The following is a 22,192-nucleotide window of genomic DNA, read 5'->3' as shown; positions in this document are numbered from 1 at the left end:
AGTTTGAGTGCTTTAAAAATGGTAACAGTTCTGAAGTCTGAAGCAGGTGGAAAATGAACTAACAGCAAAAATAGATTTGACATTTGCTTTGCTGCGAAAAGAGGTGGTGGGTTCGAAGCCTGCCATCATTGCTATTGTTGAATGCTTGGCCTGCATTTTTCAGGAGAATCAGGTGAATTCTACTTGATATTTATAAAACATCACTACAAAATTATCAGGCAAAATGTACTTCCTTGCAACTACTAGTATTTAGAAAACATTCACTTGTTAACTTTTCTAATTTTTGCCATCACTTGGTATTTTCTGTTATTGCAATATTTTCCAGCTCTGCATGGAACTCATTAGGATTGTTGGCAAGAATCTGAAGCAAGACTTCTATGGAAGCCTTGATTGGTACGGTGCTCATCTTATGGAAGTTTTTAGATTTAAAAGAGGACTTGCTGGACAACTGTCATACATCTTACAACAAGTGAACGCAAGTGATGACTCAGTTGAAAATATTTCATATTTACAACTAAAAGTGATTGCAACCAACTGAGGTGCATATATTTGAAAGGGCTACTCAAGCCAGAAACAGACAGATTGAGTTGGGAATGATTTCTACATCAACATTGTTGTGTGTGTGTGTTTATTTACCCTAGGTATATTTTAGATTGTAAATCCTGTACCAGGGTTTTTCATCCTTTCTGACTGATTCCACTTCAATCCTCTCCAGGTCTACGAGCCTGCTGGCCCCTCATATAGGGAAGACAGATGTTGGTGACTATTGCAGAGCATGGTTTTGGCTTGTGTTTGTACATCGCATTCCAAATTATTATGCAAATGATTTTTCTCTGATTTTCCTAAGTGGTCAATGCAAATGACAGTATAATTTTTCAAGTCATCAACTGTTAGAGTATAAATTGAATTTTATTGAACAAACCCAATGATAAAGTATTTTTTTCAAAAATAAAGAAACTCAAAATGCACTGTTCCAAATTATGCACAAAGGTTGTAAAGAACTGAAAATGGTCATTTGTTGAATCTGCAGCATTACGAGGTCACATTTACTGAAATCAAAAGCCATTTCAATTTAAAAAAAACCAAACAAAAAAAAACCAAACAAAAAAAAAAAAACTTAACAGGTCAAGTTACATGTTAACATAGGACTCCTTTGATATCACCTTGCATCCATTGAACTTGTTTTCGGAGAATTTCTGCTTGAATTTATTTGCTGGCTGTCAGAATATCCTCCCAGAGCTGCTGTTTTGATGTGAACTTCCTCCCACCCTCAGATATCTTTGGCTTGAGGATACTCCAAAGGTTCTCAATAGGGTTGAGGTCAGGGGAAGATGGTGGCCATACTATGAGTTTCTCTCCTTTTATGCCCATAGCAGCCAATGACACAGAAGTCTTATTTGCAGCATGAGATAGTGCATTGTCATATGAAGATGATTGGGTAAGGAAGATAAAGTTCTTTTTGTACCATGAAAGAAAGTGGTCAGTCAAATTCTATATACTTTGCTGAGGTCATTTTCACACCTTCAGGGACCCTAAATGGGCCTAACATCTCTCTCTCTCCCCATGATTCCGGCCCAAAACATGACCCCACTACCTCCTTGCTGACGTCGCAGCCTTGTTGGGACATGGTGGCCATCCACCAACCATCCACTACTCCATCCATCTGGACCATCCAGGGTTGCACAGCACTCATCAGTAAACAAGACTGTTTGAAAATTAGTCTTCATGTATGTCTGGGCCCACTGCAACCATTTCTGCTTGCAAGTACTGGTTAGGGGTGGCAGAATAGTAGGTTTATGCACAACTGCAAGCCTCTGGAGGACCCTACACCTTGAGTTTCATGGGACCCCAGAGGCACCAACAGCTTCAAATACCTGTTTGCTGCTTTGCAATGTCATTTTAGCAGCTGCTCTCTTAATCCAAGGAATTTGTCTGGCAGAAACCTTCCTCTTTATGCCTTTATCTGCACAAACTATCTGTGCTCTGAATCAGCCACAAATCTCTTCACAGTACAATGATCATGCTTAAGTTTTCATGAAATATCTAATGTTTTCATACCTTGCCCAAGGCATTGCACTATTTGACACTTTTCTGCAGCAGAGATCCTTTTTCGTTTCCATATTGCTTGAAACCTGTAGCCAGTTTAATAATGTGGAAGGTCCTTCTTAAGTAGTTTTCTTTTAATTGGACTCAGCTGGCAAACTAATTATCACAGGTGTTTGATATCAGTGATCCAAAGAGCCCAATACCATCCATGAGTTTAATTAAAAAACAACAAATTTAATCTTGATGACACTTAAATACAATTTGCATAATAATGTGGAATGCATTGTATAATTTGTGTGTATGACCTTGTTTTCTCCATTTGGACCTGAAACTTTAGCTTCATCCCTCCTACTTTGGTTGCTGTTGTATATATTGTATAGATATATTGTTATATATTGTATAGATAATATAAATATTGTTTGGTGTATGATCCTTTGGTGTTGGATACTGGTGATAAGGAATGGCTGCCATTTTTGTTGGGTGTGGGTTTTTGCCTCTGTTTATGTGTTAGGTAGTTAGGATAGTCTTTTGTATGTTTCTTTTTGTTAGGATTATTTAGTGTGTTTTTTCTTTCGTTATCAAATTCAAATTTATTTATATAGTGCTTTTTACAACAGATGTTGTCACAAAGCAGCTTTACAAATGCCCAAGTCCAAGCCCCCAGTGAGCAAGTTAAGGGCGACAGTGGCAAGGAAAATCTCCCTAGAGCATGAGGAAGAAACCTTGAGAGCAACCAAGATTCAAAGGGGGCCCATCCTCCCTCTAACAGTCACCACAATAATAACAATTTTAAGAGAAAAATAAATAAAAAAATGCAAAAATAAGCAATTAATGTCCAAAATTCTAGAGGTCCTAGTCTTGTCCCAATGGTGTGCATGTGTCTGAAACCCATCCCACAAGAGAACGTCAAAAAAGGGCAACGGACAATAGGTTGGCTAGGGTGGAGGTTTGGTGGGCTAGAGGAAGGGCCATCAGTGGGTGGTGGAAGTAGCCATGGCAGCTGAGATGGGTAGAGGCTCTGTAACATCATAACATCCCACAAGAGAACATCCATTAAGAGTAACAGAGAGTAGTTGGCTGGGGTGGAGGTGTGGTGGGCTACAGCTGGGGGCATCAGGGGGTGGTAGAAGTAGCCATGGCAGCTGAAACAGGTTGAGGCTCAGTAACTCTGGTAGATCCAGCTATGGCAGCATAGCTAAAAGGAAAGAGCCAGAAGGAAACAGGCACGAGAGCACCCCGAAACATCACACACTCTGCCGCTCTCAGTCAAGAAACTTGAGTGACAAAACAGAGGTGAAGTGACAGCATCATAACATTCCGTTTTACCATAACTCTCAATGCCCATGGATGTCCAGATCTGCAACTTTACCTAAGATGTGAAGTAGTTAATAAAATGCCTGACTGTACACATATTTCAGCCTAGCCTTAAATATTAGACTGTGTCTGCGTCTCGAACGTTTGCAGGAAGGTTATTCCATAGTATGGGAGCTTTATAATTAAAGGCTCTGCCCCCTGTGGTAGATTTTCTTGTTCTTGGTACTAGTAAAGAGCCTGCACCTTTTGATCAAAACAGATGTGGTGGATGGTAATGAATGAAGAGTTTAGTGCTTTGCAGGTTATTAGAAGTATTTTATAATCAATACGAAGTTTTAATGGGAGGCAATGTAAAGTAGCTAAGACAGCAGTGATGTGATCTAGTTCTAGTAAGAACTCTGACTGCTGCATTTTGAACTAGCTGAAGCTGGTTTAGGCACTTAATGGTACAGCTAGATAGTCTCTATCTGAGGCTGCCTTTGGAGCTGTGATAAAAAGGAAAAGTTTATGATGTGAATCTTTTTAATGTGCCATTACTGTGAAAGGCACAATATAAGTGTGACTTCATATCACATTACAGCTTCATATTATAGCTAAATTCCATAAATGTAAATGTGAACAGCACAATATGTGTAACTTCATGCCATATCAAAGCATAATGAGACATAGTGTGAAACATGCATACCAGGTATGTTGAACATCCTCAAAGATCAAGGGTTTTTGCTGTTTTGGAAGTCCACTTAGGTGTTATCCCCCCTATTAATGAAGTTCACCAGAGAACAACAGAGAAAAATAACTAATAGAAACCCAAACAAATACAATAGGTTTCTAGCACTTATTATAAATAAAACTAATATAAAATACTGTAGATTTCCATCACTTATTGGTTGAAAACTCGTTAGTTTTTATTAAAATTCCAAGCATGAAATGCTTGGCTACCTAATAATAATAATAATAATAATAATAATAATAATAATAATAATAATAATAAATTATTATTATTATTATTATTACTACTACTAACACTACTACTACACTGGGTTTCAGCACCACGTGAATGATTCTCCTAATAAAGCAACTGTTTAAAGCAAACGAGGTATGAGCGTCCCTGTGAAAGCAGCAAAATATCTTTTCTAGAAACGAGCACAATTGGTAAGGCTATGGTTTTGACTTGTTACAATTTATATAGTGAGTTTACGTGAAAAAGTAAGAGGAAAAGATAAACTGATAATGGAATATAGTAAATGAAGGAGGCCTACTAGCTAGATGATGTAAACGCGCGATAAAAGCTTAGACAATCTAAAAAGCTACTGTCTCTAGAAGCCCCATTGTTACACATACAAACTAACTTCGTAGGCTGTATTCAAACAGGCCTACAAGAAAATACAAAAGTTATTTTCCTCATATCGTGTGATGCTCTCTCTAAAATGTTCCATGAAAACGCCGAGAAAGGAAACTTTGGGGCCTTTTATTTTTTCTTCCTGTGGGCGGGTTTAATGATCGTATTTTGTACTGGCAATTTGAGCAGGGTAGCTAAGAGTAGGCTAGTATACAACGTTGTGCTTTAGTGCTTTAAGAATCTAGAATGAGTACGGATTGTAGAATAAAAATGTTTCTTTCTCTACCACGTCACCGTCAAGCGTCATTATGTGATAATTTTTTATTTAATTTATTTATTTTTATTTTTTGTTGAGCGCAGAGTAGAATGATAATTTTAGAGCGAATGGCAAACAGGAGTCAAGGCATGTTTGTCGGTAGTAAGTCCTCGGATAGTTTGGATTTGCGCGCATGCATACGGGTGGTTCTCAGATGTGACTTCCTTTTCTCCCCCCACCTTGTAAATGGTATTGCAGGTTAAGGACAAAATAAGAAGTATATCAGCGAATAATAACTTAACTGCTTAGCTGTTTTTCAAGTTACAAGACTAGGTGTGAAACTTTTTCTAAGTAGGTCTACACAGAAGTAATAGTCATCGGTGCGCGTTAAAGTAGCCTACTAAAGCATGGCAGATAAAGGTTCTGTTTTAACTTCGGTCATTCTATTCTACATATGTATTGGAGCGACGATATTTCAAATCCTCGAAGAACCGCACTGGCACTCAGCAGTTGATAATTATAAAAAGCAAAAGGCAGTTATCCTCGAGAAACATCCTTGTTTAACAAAAGAAGACTTGGACAAAATTATTGAGGTAGGCTCATGGGCGTAAAATCAGTTGTATTTTAAGTACCGATTATAGGGAAGTTTGTTTCAGTCGACATCAAACTTGATACTGCAGCTTTTTAAATCACCTGGGCTGCTGAAGTCGCTGGCGTTCCCTATAACTACTGCAACATTTTAGATGACGTGAGTACGAAGGGATCTTGGGGAGACTACATGGGACTGAAGCATGTAACTCGCGATAAACACTACTGTTCGCTACGTATATTCGAACTATTCTTTCTTTCCCCGCACAGCGTCCCACAGGCAAGTAAGTTAATGCAACAAGTTGCGACAAAGAACCTGTCACACAGGTCTTACATCTTACCACAAAACTTGTCTGTGTACAGCTGTTGATGCTGAAAAAGTGACCCAGGGGTGCAAATGTCATAAAAGTCTTTGGGCTCAAGTTTATTAACAAAGAGAGGTGAACAGAGGAATTTCTTTATAGGCTAACTTGAATAAGTTTGTAGTGTAGTCCTGTTTTCCATAGGGAGTGGTGGTTGGCAGATGTTCAAAACAGTGAGGTAGTGTGTCTGAATTGCGTGCTTCTACTGTTTCTACAAGTCTATCTTTTACAGGAATTATGCAATTCCTGACAACCACTAGATAAAAATGCACAGGACATCAGGGAAGAATTTGTTTTACAGTTTGGAATGAGTAGCATTAACATGAAAGCGCATAATCATTTTGAGTTTATGTGTCATTCTCTTAATGTAAATTGGGGATTCTCAGAGCAACATGTTTCAGATGTGGAACTACTGGATAATAACAGCAATTATTAATTAATATTTTAAATAAATTAGGGATAAATGATATGGACTGAAACTATATTGTAATTACAATATGTTTGCTATATATTGTTATACTTTGCGATGTAAACCTGTTGGTAAACCCTTGAAGTGATATGGTTAAAAATGATTGTATTATTTTGAAATTATTTCTGCTCTTGGATCATATGAATTCCATTATAAATCAAAACACCCACTTAATGCTAATTTGTAATAATTTGTAATAATAATTTGGCCAGGATTGTTACAGAATACTCTAAAATAACTCAATGCACCAAGATGTTTCTTCTGTAATAGTTAAGAGGAAAACAAAATCCAAATATAACTTTGATTACTTCTTGACTGTTGTTGGAGGTCTTCCTTATAACAGAGTTTGTTATAAACATTTAAACATCACTTTATTTCCATTTATTGTGGATCAGAAAATGGTTCACTTTAAGTTTGCTAACTTGTAAACTTTTTATTAACTTGTCAATGAACCAAGGAACAGTACAATTCTACCTATGGGAGGTGAACTGAGTATGGTTCCAATTGAACTGTGGTACAGCCCTCATAGGTGGGAATGGTGGTTCATATCATGACTTGCACTCATTTAGGAAGTAAAACAAGTAGCACATGCGCTACTGGCAAAATTGAAAAGCTTGAAAGCAGCTTGAAAAGAGTCAAACTCAGATTTGGAATGGACCAAAAATACTCAATTCAAAACCCACCATAGGTTCACCCCTAATATAACACACCAAAGACAGCATTTAGAGAATAGACAACTTAAGTCTAGCCTTAAACTAACTGTTAAGTATGTGAGAATAAGTGTCTCAATCTAGATTTTATCATTACATTAGTCTATTTAGAATGTTGTTTTTATTTATTCATTTGGAAAACCTTTTATCTCCAGGTTGTAGCTACTGCAGCAGGCCAAGGTGTGACAATCACAGGAGAAAAGTATTTTAAAAGTTGGACCTGGCATAATGCTGTTATCTTTTCTGCTACCATCATCACCACCATAGGTAACCTATGCATGGAAACAGACAAATGTCAGAATTGTCACGTTCATAAATTATTGTTAGCACAGAGAATGTCTGATGTGTATTTAATCAAGTATGACAGTATAAGGCAACAGGTGGATTCAGCAATCTGAGGTAAACTCACCAATTTATTGATGTGGTGAGTTCCATGAGGCTACCACCTTTTGTTTTCTTTGCCTGCATCCAAAATCTTCTAGCCTGTATTTCTTTCAGGTTATGGACATGTTGCTCCAAAGACTGCTGGTGGCCGTGTCTTCTGCATCCTCTTTGGGCTATGTGGCATCCCCCTGTGTCTTACTTGGATCAGTGAGCTGGGCACGTTCTTTGGGAGCAGAGCTAAGCGCCTCAGCCAGGTGCTTCTCCACAAAGGCCTCAGTGTGGTATGATTCCCCTCCCAGGCCAAGATCCCACAGTCCTGTTGCTTTGATTATCATAGCACCTTTTTATTGTACAGTACAGAAATTGTACATGCTACATATTTCTTTTAGCAAGTTTCTTTTAACAAGTTTAAAGCAGGTATTTATACGTTCAGTTAGATTGTTGACAAAAGGAAACATGAAGTACTAGTGGCTAGTCATTATTTTCTTATTTTTCTTGCCCTTTTTTAATGCGTCATAAACTTTGTTGAGCTTTGTTTTTCTGTCTATCAGAAAAAAGTCCAGCTTGTCTGCACAACTCTGTTCCTGTTATGGGGCCTGTTGTTTCACCTGGTAATCCCACCCTTTATCTTCATGGCTGTGGAAAAATGGACCTACCTGGAGGGCCTCTACTTCTGTTATATCACCTTGACTACAGTTGGATTTGGGGACTATGTTGCAGGTAGTTCTGACAGTGCCAGATCTGAATACTTGTTCCTTTCATTTCCTTGCTTTAACCAAGTTGCATGTAAGTCAGTTTATGAAAAAGCAATGAGATAAGAGATTACTTCTCTTAAGGAAGATAAGACAGAAAGGACTGTTTGAGCCGGTGGGCGCAATGTAGCTCCAATATTAAGAACAGATGGATCACATTGACTTGGCTGGAAAATGTCCTTCTTTACTACAGTCACTAGATTCATAGTGAAGTGAGTATGTAATGATGATAAATTATATTAAGCACAACCTCTATATAATGGACCCATCAAAATACCCTCTGTGTTACATTTAGAAGGCAGCAACCTAGGTGGACAGAATTTGGGGCAGCATTTCTGCTCTCCCACAATAAAAAGTAGCATAAAATAATTTTCTTCAAAGGCATCATTATCTGTATCACATATATATTCTTCTCAGCATTTGGAATTTTGTTCTTGGTGTTGGGAAAGTTTCCCAATGGTAGATGAAACACTAGTTGTGCACATCTTATAACCCCCCACCCAACCCTTGAACTTGGATAAGAATTAGTGCATGAACATTTTTAATGCCTAATTTTTAGCAGAGCAACAATGAACCACTTACTTTGATTTTCTACTCTGCAAATGCCAAAATATTATATGAACTTAAAGGGTACATTGGGCTTTAATAGTCCATCTGAGGTTTTATTAATTTAAAAAAAAAAAAAAAAAAAAAGCATTTTGCAAAAACACTTCATAAGACAGTCAGCCTTAGTTAGCTAACAAGGTAACATTCAGCATAACATTCTACATTATTTCTCAAGTTAGTTAGCTCTAAGCAAATATATTGCAAGAGCAATTCATTTTTTGGACTACAGCATTTTTACCTGTTGCCAAAAGTCAAACTTAATTTACTTTTCCAACACCTCTATCACATAATCACATAACTTGGAAAGTAATTGGCTGAGTGTAATTCCATGGCGAGGAACTGCATTACAAAGTGAACGATCATCATCCGCTTTCCAAGGCAAAGTAAGACCACCAACAGTTTTTCCTTTAATGTGATTGTCCCAGCAAAAGTGATTGACAATTTCTTTGCCCATATCCAGAGGTCTCCAGACTGGAGACATCCACTTCACTGTTATGGCATACAATGACCCTGATTAGTGTCTAGGAGGTGATGTTTGCCAAGGTTCCTCCTCTTCAGTTAAAATGTTGCTGTTGAAGGGCACAGCATCTAAAAGCAGCAGTGTCCAGAATACATTTTGAACACATTCACACTTCCAGCTAATGTGAACATTGATGTAAACAAACAAAATGTGTGCAACTTTATCATGAGGAAAGCTTCTTGATTTTTTTTTTTAATCAGACATGAAAATATTTTACTTATTTGATAAAGTTACTAATACAGTTCAGAAAGCTTCAGATTAAAGTATTTTAAAAGCTTTCAGAATTATTTCTTTATTGGATTAGAAAAAAATATATACTATTAAACTTTAGCATGTAGGCCTATTGTTTAACTTATTTTAACTCAAGTCTTTGTAGTACATTAGTTGGCTTATCTAATGGGAATTTTGCCAATGCAACGCTTTATTTTGAGAGAACCATGGAAGACACAATAATATCATTTAATTCCATTATTTATTTATTTAAGGTTGTTACCAAATTTATTATGATACTTTCACAAACCCCGTGTATACAAACCAAAAACCTAACATTATTCAGAAGAGTAACATTTTAATGTTTTTGCATAAATCTCTCTTAATACAGGTGTAAACACAAATGTGGAGTATGAGCCACTGTACCGATTCTGTGTGGAGATGTGGATTTATATGGGGTTGGCATGGCTGTCCCTATTCTTCAGCTGGAATGTGCACATGGTGGTAGAAGCCCATAAAGTCCTGAAGAAAAGGAGGCAGATGCATCACAAACATTTCCCACACAACACAGATGATCGGATGAAAAATGCCCTGCTCCCTCATGTCTCTAGCATTGTTGATATTTTCAAGTTCATGTCTGAGAAAGGTGAAGATTACAGTGACGTCATCAGAGCGATTGGCATGGCTGAGAAGAGAAGAAAGCAGGAAGAAGAGGAGCTGACCCGCTCCAAGAGCTGCAGTGATCTTCTCAAACAGATGGTGGTATCACTTGACCACTTCCCTCGACAGAAGCGGAGGTTCAGCATTGGAGATAATGTCTACATGATTATCTCTAGGGTCAGGGCTTCCAGTGGTGATATGGAAGAGCAAAGACCACTGGAACCCTTCAGGACCAAAGACCTTCAGGAACCCAATGGAGACCCAGAAATTGGAATGCAGAGCAGTGTAGACAAGATAGATGTGGAAATACCGTGGCATTGTCCATTGGATTCCAAACAGTCCTGTTTGTCAGTGGCCCAGTACCCCATTCAGAGCTCTATCTTTACCATTAAGTCTGATGAGAACACAGGACTCCAACAAGAAACAAGATTCTCGGTGGTCAGAGTCGATGAGGTTGATTTGTTAGAAAAGGGCCAGAGTGAGGAAGGGTCTGATCACCGAATCTAAAACCATCTCCATGGAGCGGCTTCACATAATTCTTAACTGTCAAATTTGCAAAACTTGTCAAGCTATGCTTCAGCTAATTTATGAGTTTTTACTTTGAGTCTGATAAGTGTAAATGGTAAGTAGATTATAAGAATATTGTTCAATACCAATTAATACAGTAATTTATGTGGCCTGGAGCCCATTTGAAAAGTGATGCAGTCTGTGCAGCTGGTGAAAAGGACAACTCCCTGACATGCTGTAATAAGCAGGAAAAAAGGACGCAGAGATCAATAGCTGAACAAAGTATTAGAGATGAATAAGTTGACAAAAAGGAGTAGGCAATGCTAACATTATACTAATAGCCAGGATGCTAACAGTCACAGTCACTATCATCATGCTAACATTCAAGATGCTCAGTACTGCACAGTAGCCTAGTAGTTTTTAGCTTCATTAAATACGGTTATAACATGTTTCAGTAGAAACAAATGATAGCTGCTATTCAATGAGCTGAAATCTTATTGAGTCTTATTGAAGTTCTAACATATTTCCTCACAGAGTGAGAAATGTGAATGCTAGCAGAGTGGCAGATGTCACATTTATAAGTAAATGCAGAGACCAATTTTAAATGACATAACTCAAAGTAAGCATTCATTAAGTTTCCTTAATGTCCACAGTGTAAAAATATGGGACCTTTGCTTCACTTGATTACTATTTCTTTGGTTTGTTTTCAGCTGTTGTGTGTAGAAGTGTAAAATAATTAATGCTTCTGAGAAAGTCTACTTAAATAACATAGCAGCATTTGTATCTTCAGGTTGTTTTTTGTTCCATGTTCACTGTAAACAAAATCTTGATAAATTTTAAGATAGTTTGAAAAGAAATAATGCTAAAGCAGTTTATTCTTCCTTTGAGTGTTTTAAAAAGGAACAATAATAGGTACAAAGCTAATGAGGCCCGTTTTGCATAAAAACAAGTGCTGGGGTAGCAGTTTAGATTTTTCTGTCAATTAAACCATAACCCTAAGTTTCGGTTCACTCTATTACAGTGAAACTCAGCCCAAATGTTCCTGTGGAACTCAACACTGCTGAAATACCTTAACAATATGACCTGACTGAAACTTTTGAATATACTGTAACCTAATCTAAATCTGTCACCATGTGACTATTATAAATACCTTTTCATTATACATCTCATCTCTGTAGCATGTACAGAATCAATCCAGAGTGAAGGAAAATATTCTCATAACATAGATGAACACAAATACTATCCCCACTATTTCCCCCAGTTACAGAACTCACATATCTCACATTTTATTATAGTGAAGTAGAGAAAAATTACTTTAGTCAGAAACAGGACAACATAGTAATGTCATGGAATGCAGACTTTAATTTTATGAAACATTTGTGGTTGTCAGAACGTAAAATCTTTCTTTAGAAGAAAAACGTCACTTGCTATTCCAGCTAAGAACAGGTTGCATCATTCTTTTTTGCATAGATTCGCCTGATGTAGAAATAAAATCTCTCATGATTAATGTCATGAAATTGCATACTGGATTCTATTTATACAGTAAAGATATGCAGTATAGTTTTGCTTCAGTTAAACAGCAGTCTGTAATAGCCCCACATATGCATTTACTTGGCTTTTATTGAAAACAACTTACAATTATGACTGAGTAGAATTTGAGGATTAAGAGCCTTGTGCATAGGCACAACAGTGGCAACTTGGTGGTGGGGATTGAACTGGCAACCTTCTGATTACTAGTCAAGTACCTTAACCACTGAGCTACCATGTATATATAGTATGTGTCTTTTTTAAGCATATCCCTTTCCATAAGACTAGGTAAATCAAAGATGATGATCAGGCTTTTTGGTCCTACACTGAGTAGTTTGTCATACAAACGTTGCTCATAATGGCAGTACATTACATGCAATGCATATCTGAATTCAAACAAAACTAACAATTTTAAGATTTAACCACTCATGAGAAAATCCAGTGGCAGGTTGTCAATTGAAAGGCTAGTTTAGAGGCATAACCTTCATGACTGTTCTAAGATCTTCATCAGAGCTGATGTTAGGCTATCAGGATTCAGTCTCTGGTTATGTCTGTTGTTCTCAGCATGTACATATACCCAGCAAGAGTCAGAATTGTTGATGCTGTTCATTTTCATTACTTTAATGTACCACTACAATCAAATGGACATGACTCCACAAACCTCCACAGCCATAATCTAATCTTGCTCAGAACATTGTACCTTCTATGAGTCCAGAAGTGTGTGCCACTGGCACACTTGTTGTCCTTCAGCTTCCCTCATCTGAGTCCAGTGCTCCTCCTGCTCCTCTGTTGTACTGTTCAGACCCAATGAGACCCAGCCCAGACGCTCTCTCCTCCACACACTGCTACGTCGACTGTACACCAACACCTGTAACGTCACCTCAGATAGCTGGAACAGCGAAACCTGGAAGATGAAAGTTTCTTTGTAGGTGGGGCTGGGCTGGCCCCGGCACACGGATGTTTTGCACTTGGACATCTCTCTTCCGTTCGAGTCCAACATGACCAGCTTTACATATGTGTCTGTAAACAGGACAGCAGAGCATTGGAAAGAGCCACCTGGACCACACAACTACCACAAAACTGGAGTCAATGGCTTTAACTGGAGTTTATAGTTTAAGGATGTTCTAAGTTCTACTCAAAGTAAAAGTATTTTGGTGCCTTAAACATGACATTAGCTTGCTTAAGCAGTCCTGCTCATACATGGCAAAACATTAAGATTTGCTTAATATTTGTTATTTTTAAAAAAACAGCATACTGCCATGACAGGTTCTAAAAATCTGAAGCAAGTTTAGGATTAGAAGTAATACTAATAATTTATTAAATCTGTACATTTCCACATTTTACGTACTGTAGTCTTTGTTTCAAGATATGCAAAAAATTGTCAGCTCAGTGAAATATAGCTCACTGGGAAATTAAAGTTTAATTATAAGATGAAGAGTTGTAACTCACCTCGCATGATGTACAGCTGCCCCCCAGTGAACTGCTTTATACAACAAAACAGATCTGGGATCAAGGCAGAGTAAGGACAGTACAGTAGGCAGGACCAGTGAGAGGAAGAAGATTGGGTGTAGATGAAAAACATGCTAATATGTAGGAAATGTGTGGGTGATTATGTGTGGGTATAGAGGCATTTCTTACTGGGTGTTTGGTCAGTGGCAGAGTTTTTGAAATGGCTGCCCCTGATGACCTCAACAGAGAGCCTTCCTGTGCTGGAGTTGTAGAGAAGGCCCAGAAGGAGTTCTGGCATAGATGACTCTCCAGTCGAGTGGTAGGAAAAAGCCCCGACACTGCGAGACACACTCACCAGCGAACCACAGCCCTGCAGACCAGTGGTACACTGCTGCAAGATGTCTTTCTGCACCTGATTTGGTGTACACTGATTACTGCTCTGTGAGTGTTGTGAAAGACAGCATATAAATAGTATTAAACTGAACTGATGTAAGAGGGTTTTACTTTAAAACTGTCTTCTTTGAGGGATGTTCTCTATAACACCATTTACAGAGATATTAACAATAGAGGGTGTGATGTAAAATATTTAATGCATTGTTGGCTTTTATGTTTTGACTACACATTATTAACTAAACATTAGTACTCTACTTGAGTACATAGGTCAAATTTACTGGATCATGCGCAAAAAAAACAAAAAAAAAACAACCTAATAATGAAATGAGTATTGAAATCTCACTGGCCACGTGCACTTTGGTTTGTGTAAATTTACTTGTCTTGAAAGATTTACAGATGAAGATGGACAAAAGTCAACAATAAACATATTAGTTTTATGTTTTGTCAGATAAACACTGAAATAGCGCTCACGGGGGCTGCTGAGCCTGGCTCCAAGGTAACAGGCAGGGCCATCTTCCCCTGCAGGTTCAGCTTTGCGAGGCAAAAGACCTTCTCCCCCAGAACCTTCTCTTTCTTCATGTGCCGGACACTGTAGAGTCGGAACCGGACGGCGTAGTCTCCCAGGGCATCACGTTCCAGGCGTGAAAAGCGGAAGGTTTCAGTGAACATGGGGCAAGGACCCCTTTGCACCCCAGTCTTGGCCCGTTGCTTCTTGGTGGGAAGCAGCACCAGATGAACCTGCCAGGAGATGTTTCCTGTGCTCTTCAGGAATGGAATATCAGTAGCTGCAGTAACAGTCACAGCTAGATACTGCTCGCTGGAGTCATACTCAAAAGCCACATCCAGTGTCCCATACTTCCCTTGAGCCTCTGGCTCGTACATCTCCGGTAGCCACAGCACAGCATGAACCTATTTCAGGACGAGTGGTGGAGAGACGCATCAGTGGTGGCACTCAGAATGCACAGTGCATTGTTTCAAGAAAGGTGAACAAAATACATATTCTTTGAGGTGCCCATGTTGGTGAAACAACTCATGCAGCATTTACAATTTATCCATATTAGCCAACAGCCTACAAAATAAAAGACATATTTTGCATTGACCTGAACTGACTTGCTGGAAGTTTATAAACCAGAGAAAGCTGAAGAAAATGCTTACAGTGTCACCATACTGTCTCAGGCAGATTCAGAGGTCAGGACTTACCAAACTCAACCAGAGTGAACCAACTCCAGTCTGAGAATCTGTGAAATTGTCCTCCATGCTTCTTATTTATCAAAACTACCAGTGCATGAGCATTCAGCTTACAAAACACAACAAACTGATCAGTCAACCAAATTGTAATGAAAATGTCATTCCCAAAAAGGAATTACTGCAGTTCTTAAATAAGTTTAAAACATAAAATGAAGGGAAAAAACATAGATGAATTTGAAGAAAGCCACATTTACTGAGTGAAAATGACAAATTATGGTTCAAATAATTTGGCCATTCAAAAAGTGAAATGTCACAAGATACCAGAAAATGATGCAGATGTTTGCCCGCATAACAATTGTACTCCTTATTAAATATTTTATCAAAACTAGGCAGCATTAACATTTTTATTTTTGGTATTCATCAAGTTCTGCAAACTGCCCCCCATCCCAACACACTAGACCTCCAAGGTCTCGTTTCCCTTTGTCAAGAAGTCAACCTAAAATCAGAGTTCACGAGATGGGCTGGTCAGTGGGAGTGTTGGGGACATGGCCTGTGGTGCTCAGAGGAGAGCACAGCGTAGCAAGCGGCGGGGTGAAGCGCTCACCTCCGGGCCCGATACAGCTTTGCTCTTTTTGGAGACATCCTTATTAGGGCTCACTGTGTCCTCTCCCGCATTGGTCTCATTGCTGCTGCCCTCCACTGAGCCCACCCCACCCCGTGAGCCCTCTTCAGGGTTGTCCTGCTTCAGGTTGGCCAGCGGCTCATTCGACAAACTTGACTCTGTGGTCTTGTGGATATTGCTGCCTAAGAAATAAGACGAGGAGGAAGTGATAGCACATACTTACTTCATACTGACATGAATGATCCACTAGGTTTAATCATACAGTAGAGACTTATTGAAATGTTAATGATGTGAATAATAAAGCACATTTATGAATGCAGGGCCTTAAAATTGATAACCTAAACAAATAATAAAACTTGTTAACAGTATTTTCACTTGACTTGGTTATTCACCCATTTTGAAACCTTTAGCTTCCATTGCATAAAACTAATGCATGAGTGAACAGAGACAGAAGCCATAAATGATTGCATTTTAACTTTTGATAACTGAATGAAAATATTTAAAAAATAATTAAATGCAACTATTTGGACAGAAAAAAAACATCTGTTAAAAGTAAATTATTGTAATAATTGAAGCAGCATAAAATTCTATGCACTTACGTGCATTTTTTCAGGAACTTCACTTTTTATAAAACAACATTACATTATGCAATGTAAAACCTTTGAATACTCTACTCATTCTACTCTGCAAAAGTCTTATTCCTCTGACCTTCATTTTCATTTCCAGCTGATTGACTATTGCTGTTCTCACCACTGCTGGCACTGTGAAGCTGGGAGGTTGTCTCTCTCAGTTCTTCCTCTAAGCTGCCTCCATCTAAGGGAGAAAATATAATCATCTATCAGCACCATTACAGACAGCTAAATTTATAGTTTTTTTTTTATATTAATACACAGGAGCTATGTATTATTCCACAGTAAAAATAAAAAAAAGCATCCTCATCATTCCATCAGCATTTCAGTTAGATCACTTGAGAGGGCACAGGGATACAGGGATGAACAGAATCATGTTAACAGCTCCTTGGTCCCAGCACACAACCTCACCTTTACCATTGTTGTTTGTACAGTTTTTGTTCTCCTGCTCAGTGTTACTCTCTCCTGTTTGCCCAGATTCATTTATGTTGTCACAGTGCATCTCACCCGATGGACTCTTCATTGCCTCTGTTAACTCATTTTCATTCGTTTCTTTAGCATATTCTGTCTTGCTATCTTCTTCACTGTTGTTCTGTTGCTTGTTTTCTTCTTTTGCTATCGTAGACAGGCTGTTACTCTGGTCATGTGAAGATAGTGCCTCTCCCTCCACTGCAGGCACTGTTTCCTGTTTCTCGTTTTGGGATTGGTTTGGGTCTCTTCTTCTGCGAAACCACCCTTTGGAGGGAGCGTAACACCACTCCCACTCATCATCATTCCTTCTCTCATTCTCTTGTTTTTGTCTCTCCCTCAATTCCTCATCTTCATCGATATGTCTTTTGTACTTCTTCTGCCCATGGGCATTGTTTGCATCTGATTCTGCGTCTTCCCCTGTAAGTGTGCCCTTTTGGCTATTTGCCTGCTCTTCAGACTGCACCTTGTTAATGATGGTGTTTACCTGCACTGTTAGCTGCTCACTGACTGTGCACGTCACATCATTCACAGCACTGGTTAGATCATCCACAGTGCTGGACACACTGTTGGACACTGTGTCCAAGATGGAGGAGACAGAGGGGAGGTTCTGCTGAAAGCTTTTGAAGAACGCCATTGCTGTCCCCTAGTTCATCTCATTTTAGTTTCTGATGAAGAAACCAGTTGTCTCATAAGTTACAGTATTCTTTATTACTCTTCATTGATAACATATCTGTACAAACAACTGCTGCAAGATGAACACACATGACATATTTATGCATGTAGGCATCACATTGACATCAACAACAATTACCATTACCTTGCAGTGTCTTATTATAACCTTCCAAATTTATGAGACTGTTTGTGGATTCCACTGATAGCCTGTTGCTGAGGTAAAGAAAAAATAAAGCAATCACGGCCATGAAGACAGCGACAGAGGATAGGGCACCAAGCAGCTCAGGGGAAACTGAGGATGAGGGACAGAAGAGAGAGAAAGAGAGTGCCAGAGAAAGGAAGACAAGAAAAGAAAGAAAATGTTAAGAACAAAGACTGAAATAAGATCTCAAAATATGAATGTGGTAGAGACATTGAAAAATACTACTAACATGTCATTTTATTCTAATAATCACTGACCAAAACTGCGTAACAACTAGTTGCATTAGGTGCTTGTCATATTGCATATGCATACTATCTTTGAAGAGTGGGCAGCAGATGTGTAAAAAAAAAAACAAAAAAAAAACCTTACTTTGGTAATATGCCAAGATGTCTACATCTAATCATTAAGACTTGAAGCAAATACCAAGTAAAACCATTGAACTAAGAGAAAAAAAAGAAAATATGAAATCCCAGCTTTTTCAATTTAATTATTCTCTACTTTCAGTTCATATACACCATGAAACATGACCCATTAACTCAGTTAGGATTTGCTAAGTAGGGAGAAAGTAAAGCAAACCTCAGCGTTCAGCATGCAGTATGACTGCTATTGCAAAATGCATCCATGTAAAACTCTCCAGTCCAAAGATTTCAGTCATTTCCCAGGCAATTGTAGCACTGCAAATATCCTGGTAAACCTCAGAAATCGATATATATTTGCCTTCCTCATTTGCCTTTCTTTGTTTTGTTGTTGGTTAAGCCATATTATGTGTACCCCTCCTTCAAAGCAGGTTAGTCTCAGAATACTTGTCCCTGGTCTATCTCTCCTAATGCTAAATAATTCACAGCTTTAGGGTAACCTGACACCCCTCTATACTCAAAGTACACAATGCAACTGGCCTGCCCATTCTAACTTACTACACAGTGACACTAAAGTCAAGTGATAATCAAGCTACCATGCTAATATCGTTCACATATCCATAATATTAACTTTTGGGAGTGCTTTTATCATGAGAGCATACATGATGTTCATGGATTTAGGGTTACTGTAGAACAGCTGTAAAGACAGGGCAAAACAACAGGGAAAAACATTTACATTTTCAGAATTTGGCATGCACACTTATTCACTGCAGGCACTTATCCAGAGCAATTTGCATGTAATTATCAGTATGACAGTATGACCTTGGTATTGCCAGCACTTTGTTCTACCAGGTAAGCTACAGTAACAAAATCTTCAGGGGCATATTTTTGCTATGTAACTCATACATCCATTAGCGGACAAATAAATATATATACATGACTGTTAAACAGATATATCAACATTTATTCTATTGTTTTTAGTGTGGTCTATTAGGCCATATGTCACCTTCACAAACCTCTAAAGGATTCCTCACAGATTAATTAAATTACTCACTTCTTGTGTTATGTAACAAAGTTGTCCTCTTTAAATGATTAATGACTCTTATTTTTGTCCACTGAACTTGATACATCATTTATAATTCAAAGAGAGAGTTGAGGAGGGCTTTGAAAGCTCCACCCATTTTCATTTCTAATAAAACTACTAACAGACAAAAAATGAGTGAAATATCCAGCAACTCACCATGGTCTGGCCTAAACTCTTACCTCTTCTTGCGCAGATGAGCTCATGAACACCACAATTCCGCATCCCTCCTAAAGAAAGATAGCTTGGACATAATATAATAATGTACCTAAAGCTAATTATACACTTTACACTCATTATATTACACTTTCAATGTAAGAATATCTCATTCAAAAACATACATCCTCGGACTGTAGAGTGAAGAAGTATGAGAATATACAAGAGAAAAGTCTCTGACCTGTGCCTGCTGACATGTACGCTGTGAATACAAGGCTTAAGCATACAGCTATGTTTACTACCTAACACTCAACATTACCTAAATGTCTTCCTCCATAAACCAAACAGGCCAATTAGCATGTCTGTGTGTATGTGTCTATGTGCATGAAGGAGGGACTGCATGTTGGGGGTTGGAGATGTCTCACTTACTAGGGAATTCCAGAAACTAGTAGCTTTCCTGTGTTACCACATTACAATAACATATGTTAACGGTTGTGCTGCGGTTTATTTTGAAGCTGGTATTTTAAAAAATATGCAACAGTTCTGAAATCCATCTGCTCCTTTCCTTTGTTGTTTTGAATCACTAGCAAACTTCTCATTCATTATTATTATTTTGCCTAATGACTTTTTTACAGCCCTCACTGTACTACTTAAATTATTATTTTTTCCATACACTAAAATAACGTGACAGCATGAAGCACCTATCGTAATCTGTACTATATTTCACCAGAAGAAAAATGTTTGAGAAGACTGCTAGCAAACCAGAAATCGGACAGGATGTGTCATGAGTAGCAACATGAAAGCAATCCTTATTCGTGACGAGGTAGTGTACTAGCATTGTCTCAGAACAACACGATATGATCTCAACATTAAATCCTTAAATTAAGAACCTCTCCTATAGAACAAATCAAATTTTAGATTTAAACCGTTCACCAGTAATGTTTGACATCTTATCAATCACCTTGCATTGATAAATCCAGGACGCGATTCTCCTGTCTGTCCTTTCACCACACCACACGCTGCATCCGCATTGGTACAATGTCAGTTAAACAACTCACATTCGCAAATAAATGGACCGACCGCTTATCTATGTAAAAACTACAAACAACGAAGATATTTTATCAGCGTTTATAGATATATAAACCGGACATGGAATGTAATCTCAGCGACAATGATCGAGAGAGAACGTAATGTTATTTTTTCATAATTTGAGCACTCACCATCAATCGCCATGATGTTTCGGATCTTACCAACAGGATTTCCATGTTCCTGCAGGGGAGTGTTGAAGAATGGGACACTGTAAAAAGTACTGAAAACTGTTAACTACCCAGTCCTCCTCATATATATATATCTGATCTGGAGTGATCACCTTTTCTGATATATATATATATATATATATATATATATATATATATATATATATATATATATATATATATATATATATATAATTTGAGGGACATTTTGTATATTAATTTATATATTGCATTTTTTTTTTTGTGTGTGTGTGTGTGTGTGTGTGTGTGTGTGTGTGTGTGTGTGTATATATACACAGGTTGCGTAGGCAGGTTGCGTTACAGTACTTCCCAGTATTTTTGCACTATCCCCTTGTCTCTGTTTATTAGCTTCACTCATTAAATAGCCTCCTGCATTTGCGTTCTGCCTCTTGCCTTGTCCTTGCTATAACATTACAGAATAACTGATCTTTTAATGAGGCCCTCCTGGTGCATTCTCATTAGTCACGTAGTGTTCTGGCAGCCTCAGTTCAGCCTCCTTCACACCACGCCATGATGAGGGACACTGGCTTACTCCCAGAAGAGGAGTTTGATTATATCAAGGCTCTGCTCTCCACACTTAGGGATGGAAAGCCTTTGGTTTTGCCCTCACTTATGGCCACCCTGAGTGAGTATGATGGGGAGGACAAGTCATTTGGGAGATTATGCAGTGCCACTTATAATTTCGGAAACTGACCTGCCCTGATCCCCCTGCCCCACCGAACTAGTGAAAGTACTGTTTATGAAAACCTTTCTTCAGGGTAAAGCACTAGTGTGGGCTGAAATGATATTTCAGCACAGAGCACAAGAGGCTAGGACTGTGGAAGGGTTCTTCTGGCTGTTAACAGCATCATTTGCTGCAACACCACTAAATCCGCCATCCTTAGCTACTCCCCTCTCAGCCGCCCAGCCAGTTCCTGCCACCAGTGAGAGGCACCGCCCATCCTGATCCAGTTCCTGTTCCCAGTGCAAGAGACACTGCCTTTCCTGTTCCTGGCATAGTGGATGCGGCCAGTCCTGTTTCCAGTCCTTAATCCGTTTTGGTCACCATTCGTGATGGTTCCTGTCCTCAACACTTGCTGTTTGCCTCTTCCTATACTAGTTCTGTCTGGTGTTTGTTCCTCATCGTGTGTCGTCCCAGCTTCTTGTGTCAGCCCTGATTCTATTGCGATTCCCCGCCTTACCTCGTCCCCATACCGGCTCTACTGTCCCAACCTGGATCCTGCTCCTCATCTTGCCCTAGAACCAGCTTCCTCTGTCAGCCAGTGACCTGCCTTTGTCCATCATGTTGCCCATGTTGTCTCTGTCTGTTCCTGTGTCTGTTCTTGTGCCCTTGTCTCCTTGTCTTTATTTCTGTCTCTTTGCCTCTGGTCTGTCTTGCAATTTTTTTTTCCTGGTTCTGTTGTGGTGTTCTGGGTTTTGCACACGTTGATTGGGGGGGTTGGTTCT

At 38.7% G+C, this 22,192-nt stretch overlaps 2 protein-coding genes across 7 annotated transcripts; one reads left to right on the top strand and one right to left on the bottom strand.

Annotated features, from left to right (window-relative positions):
- Positions 1–5,050: 5,050 nt before the first annotated feature.
- On the top strand, positions 5,051–11,625 carry kcnk5b (potassium channel, subfamily K, member 5b). The gene is made up of 5 exons (XM_027005884.2): positions 5,051–5,548; positions 7,240–7,351; positions 7,583–7,749; positions 8,020–8,188; positions 9,948–11,625. Exons 1-5 carry the CDS (start codon positions 5,363–5,365, stop codon positions 10,721–10,723), a joined length of 1,410 nt encoding a protein of 469 aa, XP_026861685.2. The 5' UTR covers positions 5,051–5,362; the 3' UTR covers positions 10,724–11,625.
- Positions 11,626–11,713: 88 nt separating this feature from the next.
- Positions 11,714–20,727, bottom strand: syt14b (synaptotagmin XIVb). 6 transcript variants are annotated; one of them, XM_027005845.2, is made up of 10 exons: positions 20,690–20,712; positions 19,496–19,543; positions 17,820–17,887; positions 16,943–17,667; positions 16,611–16,715; positions 15,885–16,084; positions 14,564–15,001; positions 13,889–14,111; positions 13,700–13,753; positions 11,714–13,270 (listed from the first exon to the last, which is right to left on the bottom strand). In XM_027005845.2, the coding sequence occupies exons 4-10, from the start codon at positions 17,634–17,636 to the stop codon at positions 12,954–12,956; spliced, it is 2,031 nt and encodes a 676-aa protein (XP_026861646.2). In that variant the 5' UTR covers positions 17,637–17,667; positions 17,820–17,887; positions 19,496–19,543; positions 20,690–20,712; the 3' UTR covers positions 11,714–12,953. The 6 variants fall into 6 exon arrangements, with proteins under 6 accessions (XP_026861646.2, XP_026861637.2, XP_026861673.2 ...); XM_027005836.2 differs by lacking the exon at positions 20,690–20,712 and adding an exon at positions 20,431–20,677 and having other exon boundaries at positions 19,473–19,543; XM_027005872.2 differs by lacking the exon at positions 16,943–17,667 and having other exon boundaries at positions 17,820–17,966; positions 20,690–20,727.
- Positions 20,728–22,192: the final 1,465 nt, after the last annotated feature.

This window comes from Electrophorus electricus, chromosome 3 (genome assembly GCF_013358815.1).
Source record: "Electrophorus electricus isolate fEleEle1 chromosome 3, fEleEle1.pri, whole genome shotgun sequence".
Taxonomy (NCBI): Eukaryota; Metazoa; Chordata; class Actinopteri; order Gymnotiformes; family Gymnotidae; genus Electrophorus; species Electrophorus electricus.
The sequence above is the reverse complement of the archived record's forward strand: the minus strand, read 5'-3'. Positions and strand labels throughout refer to the sequence as shown.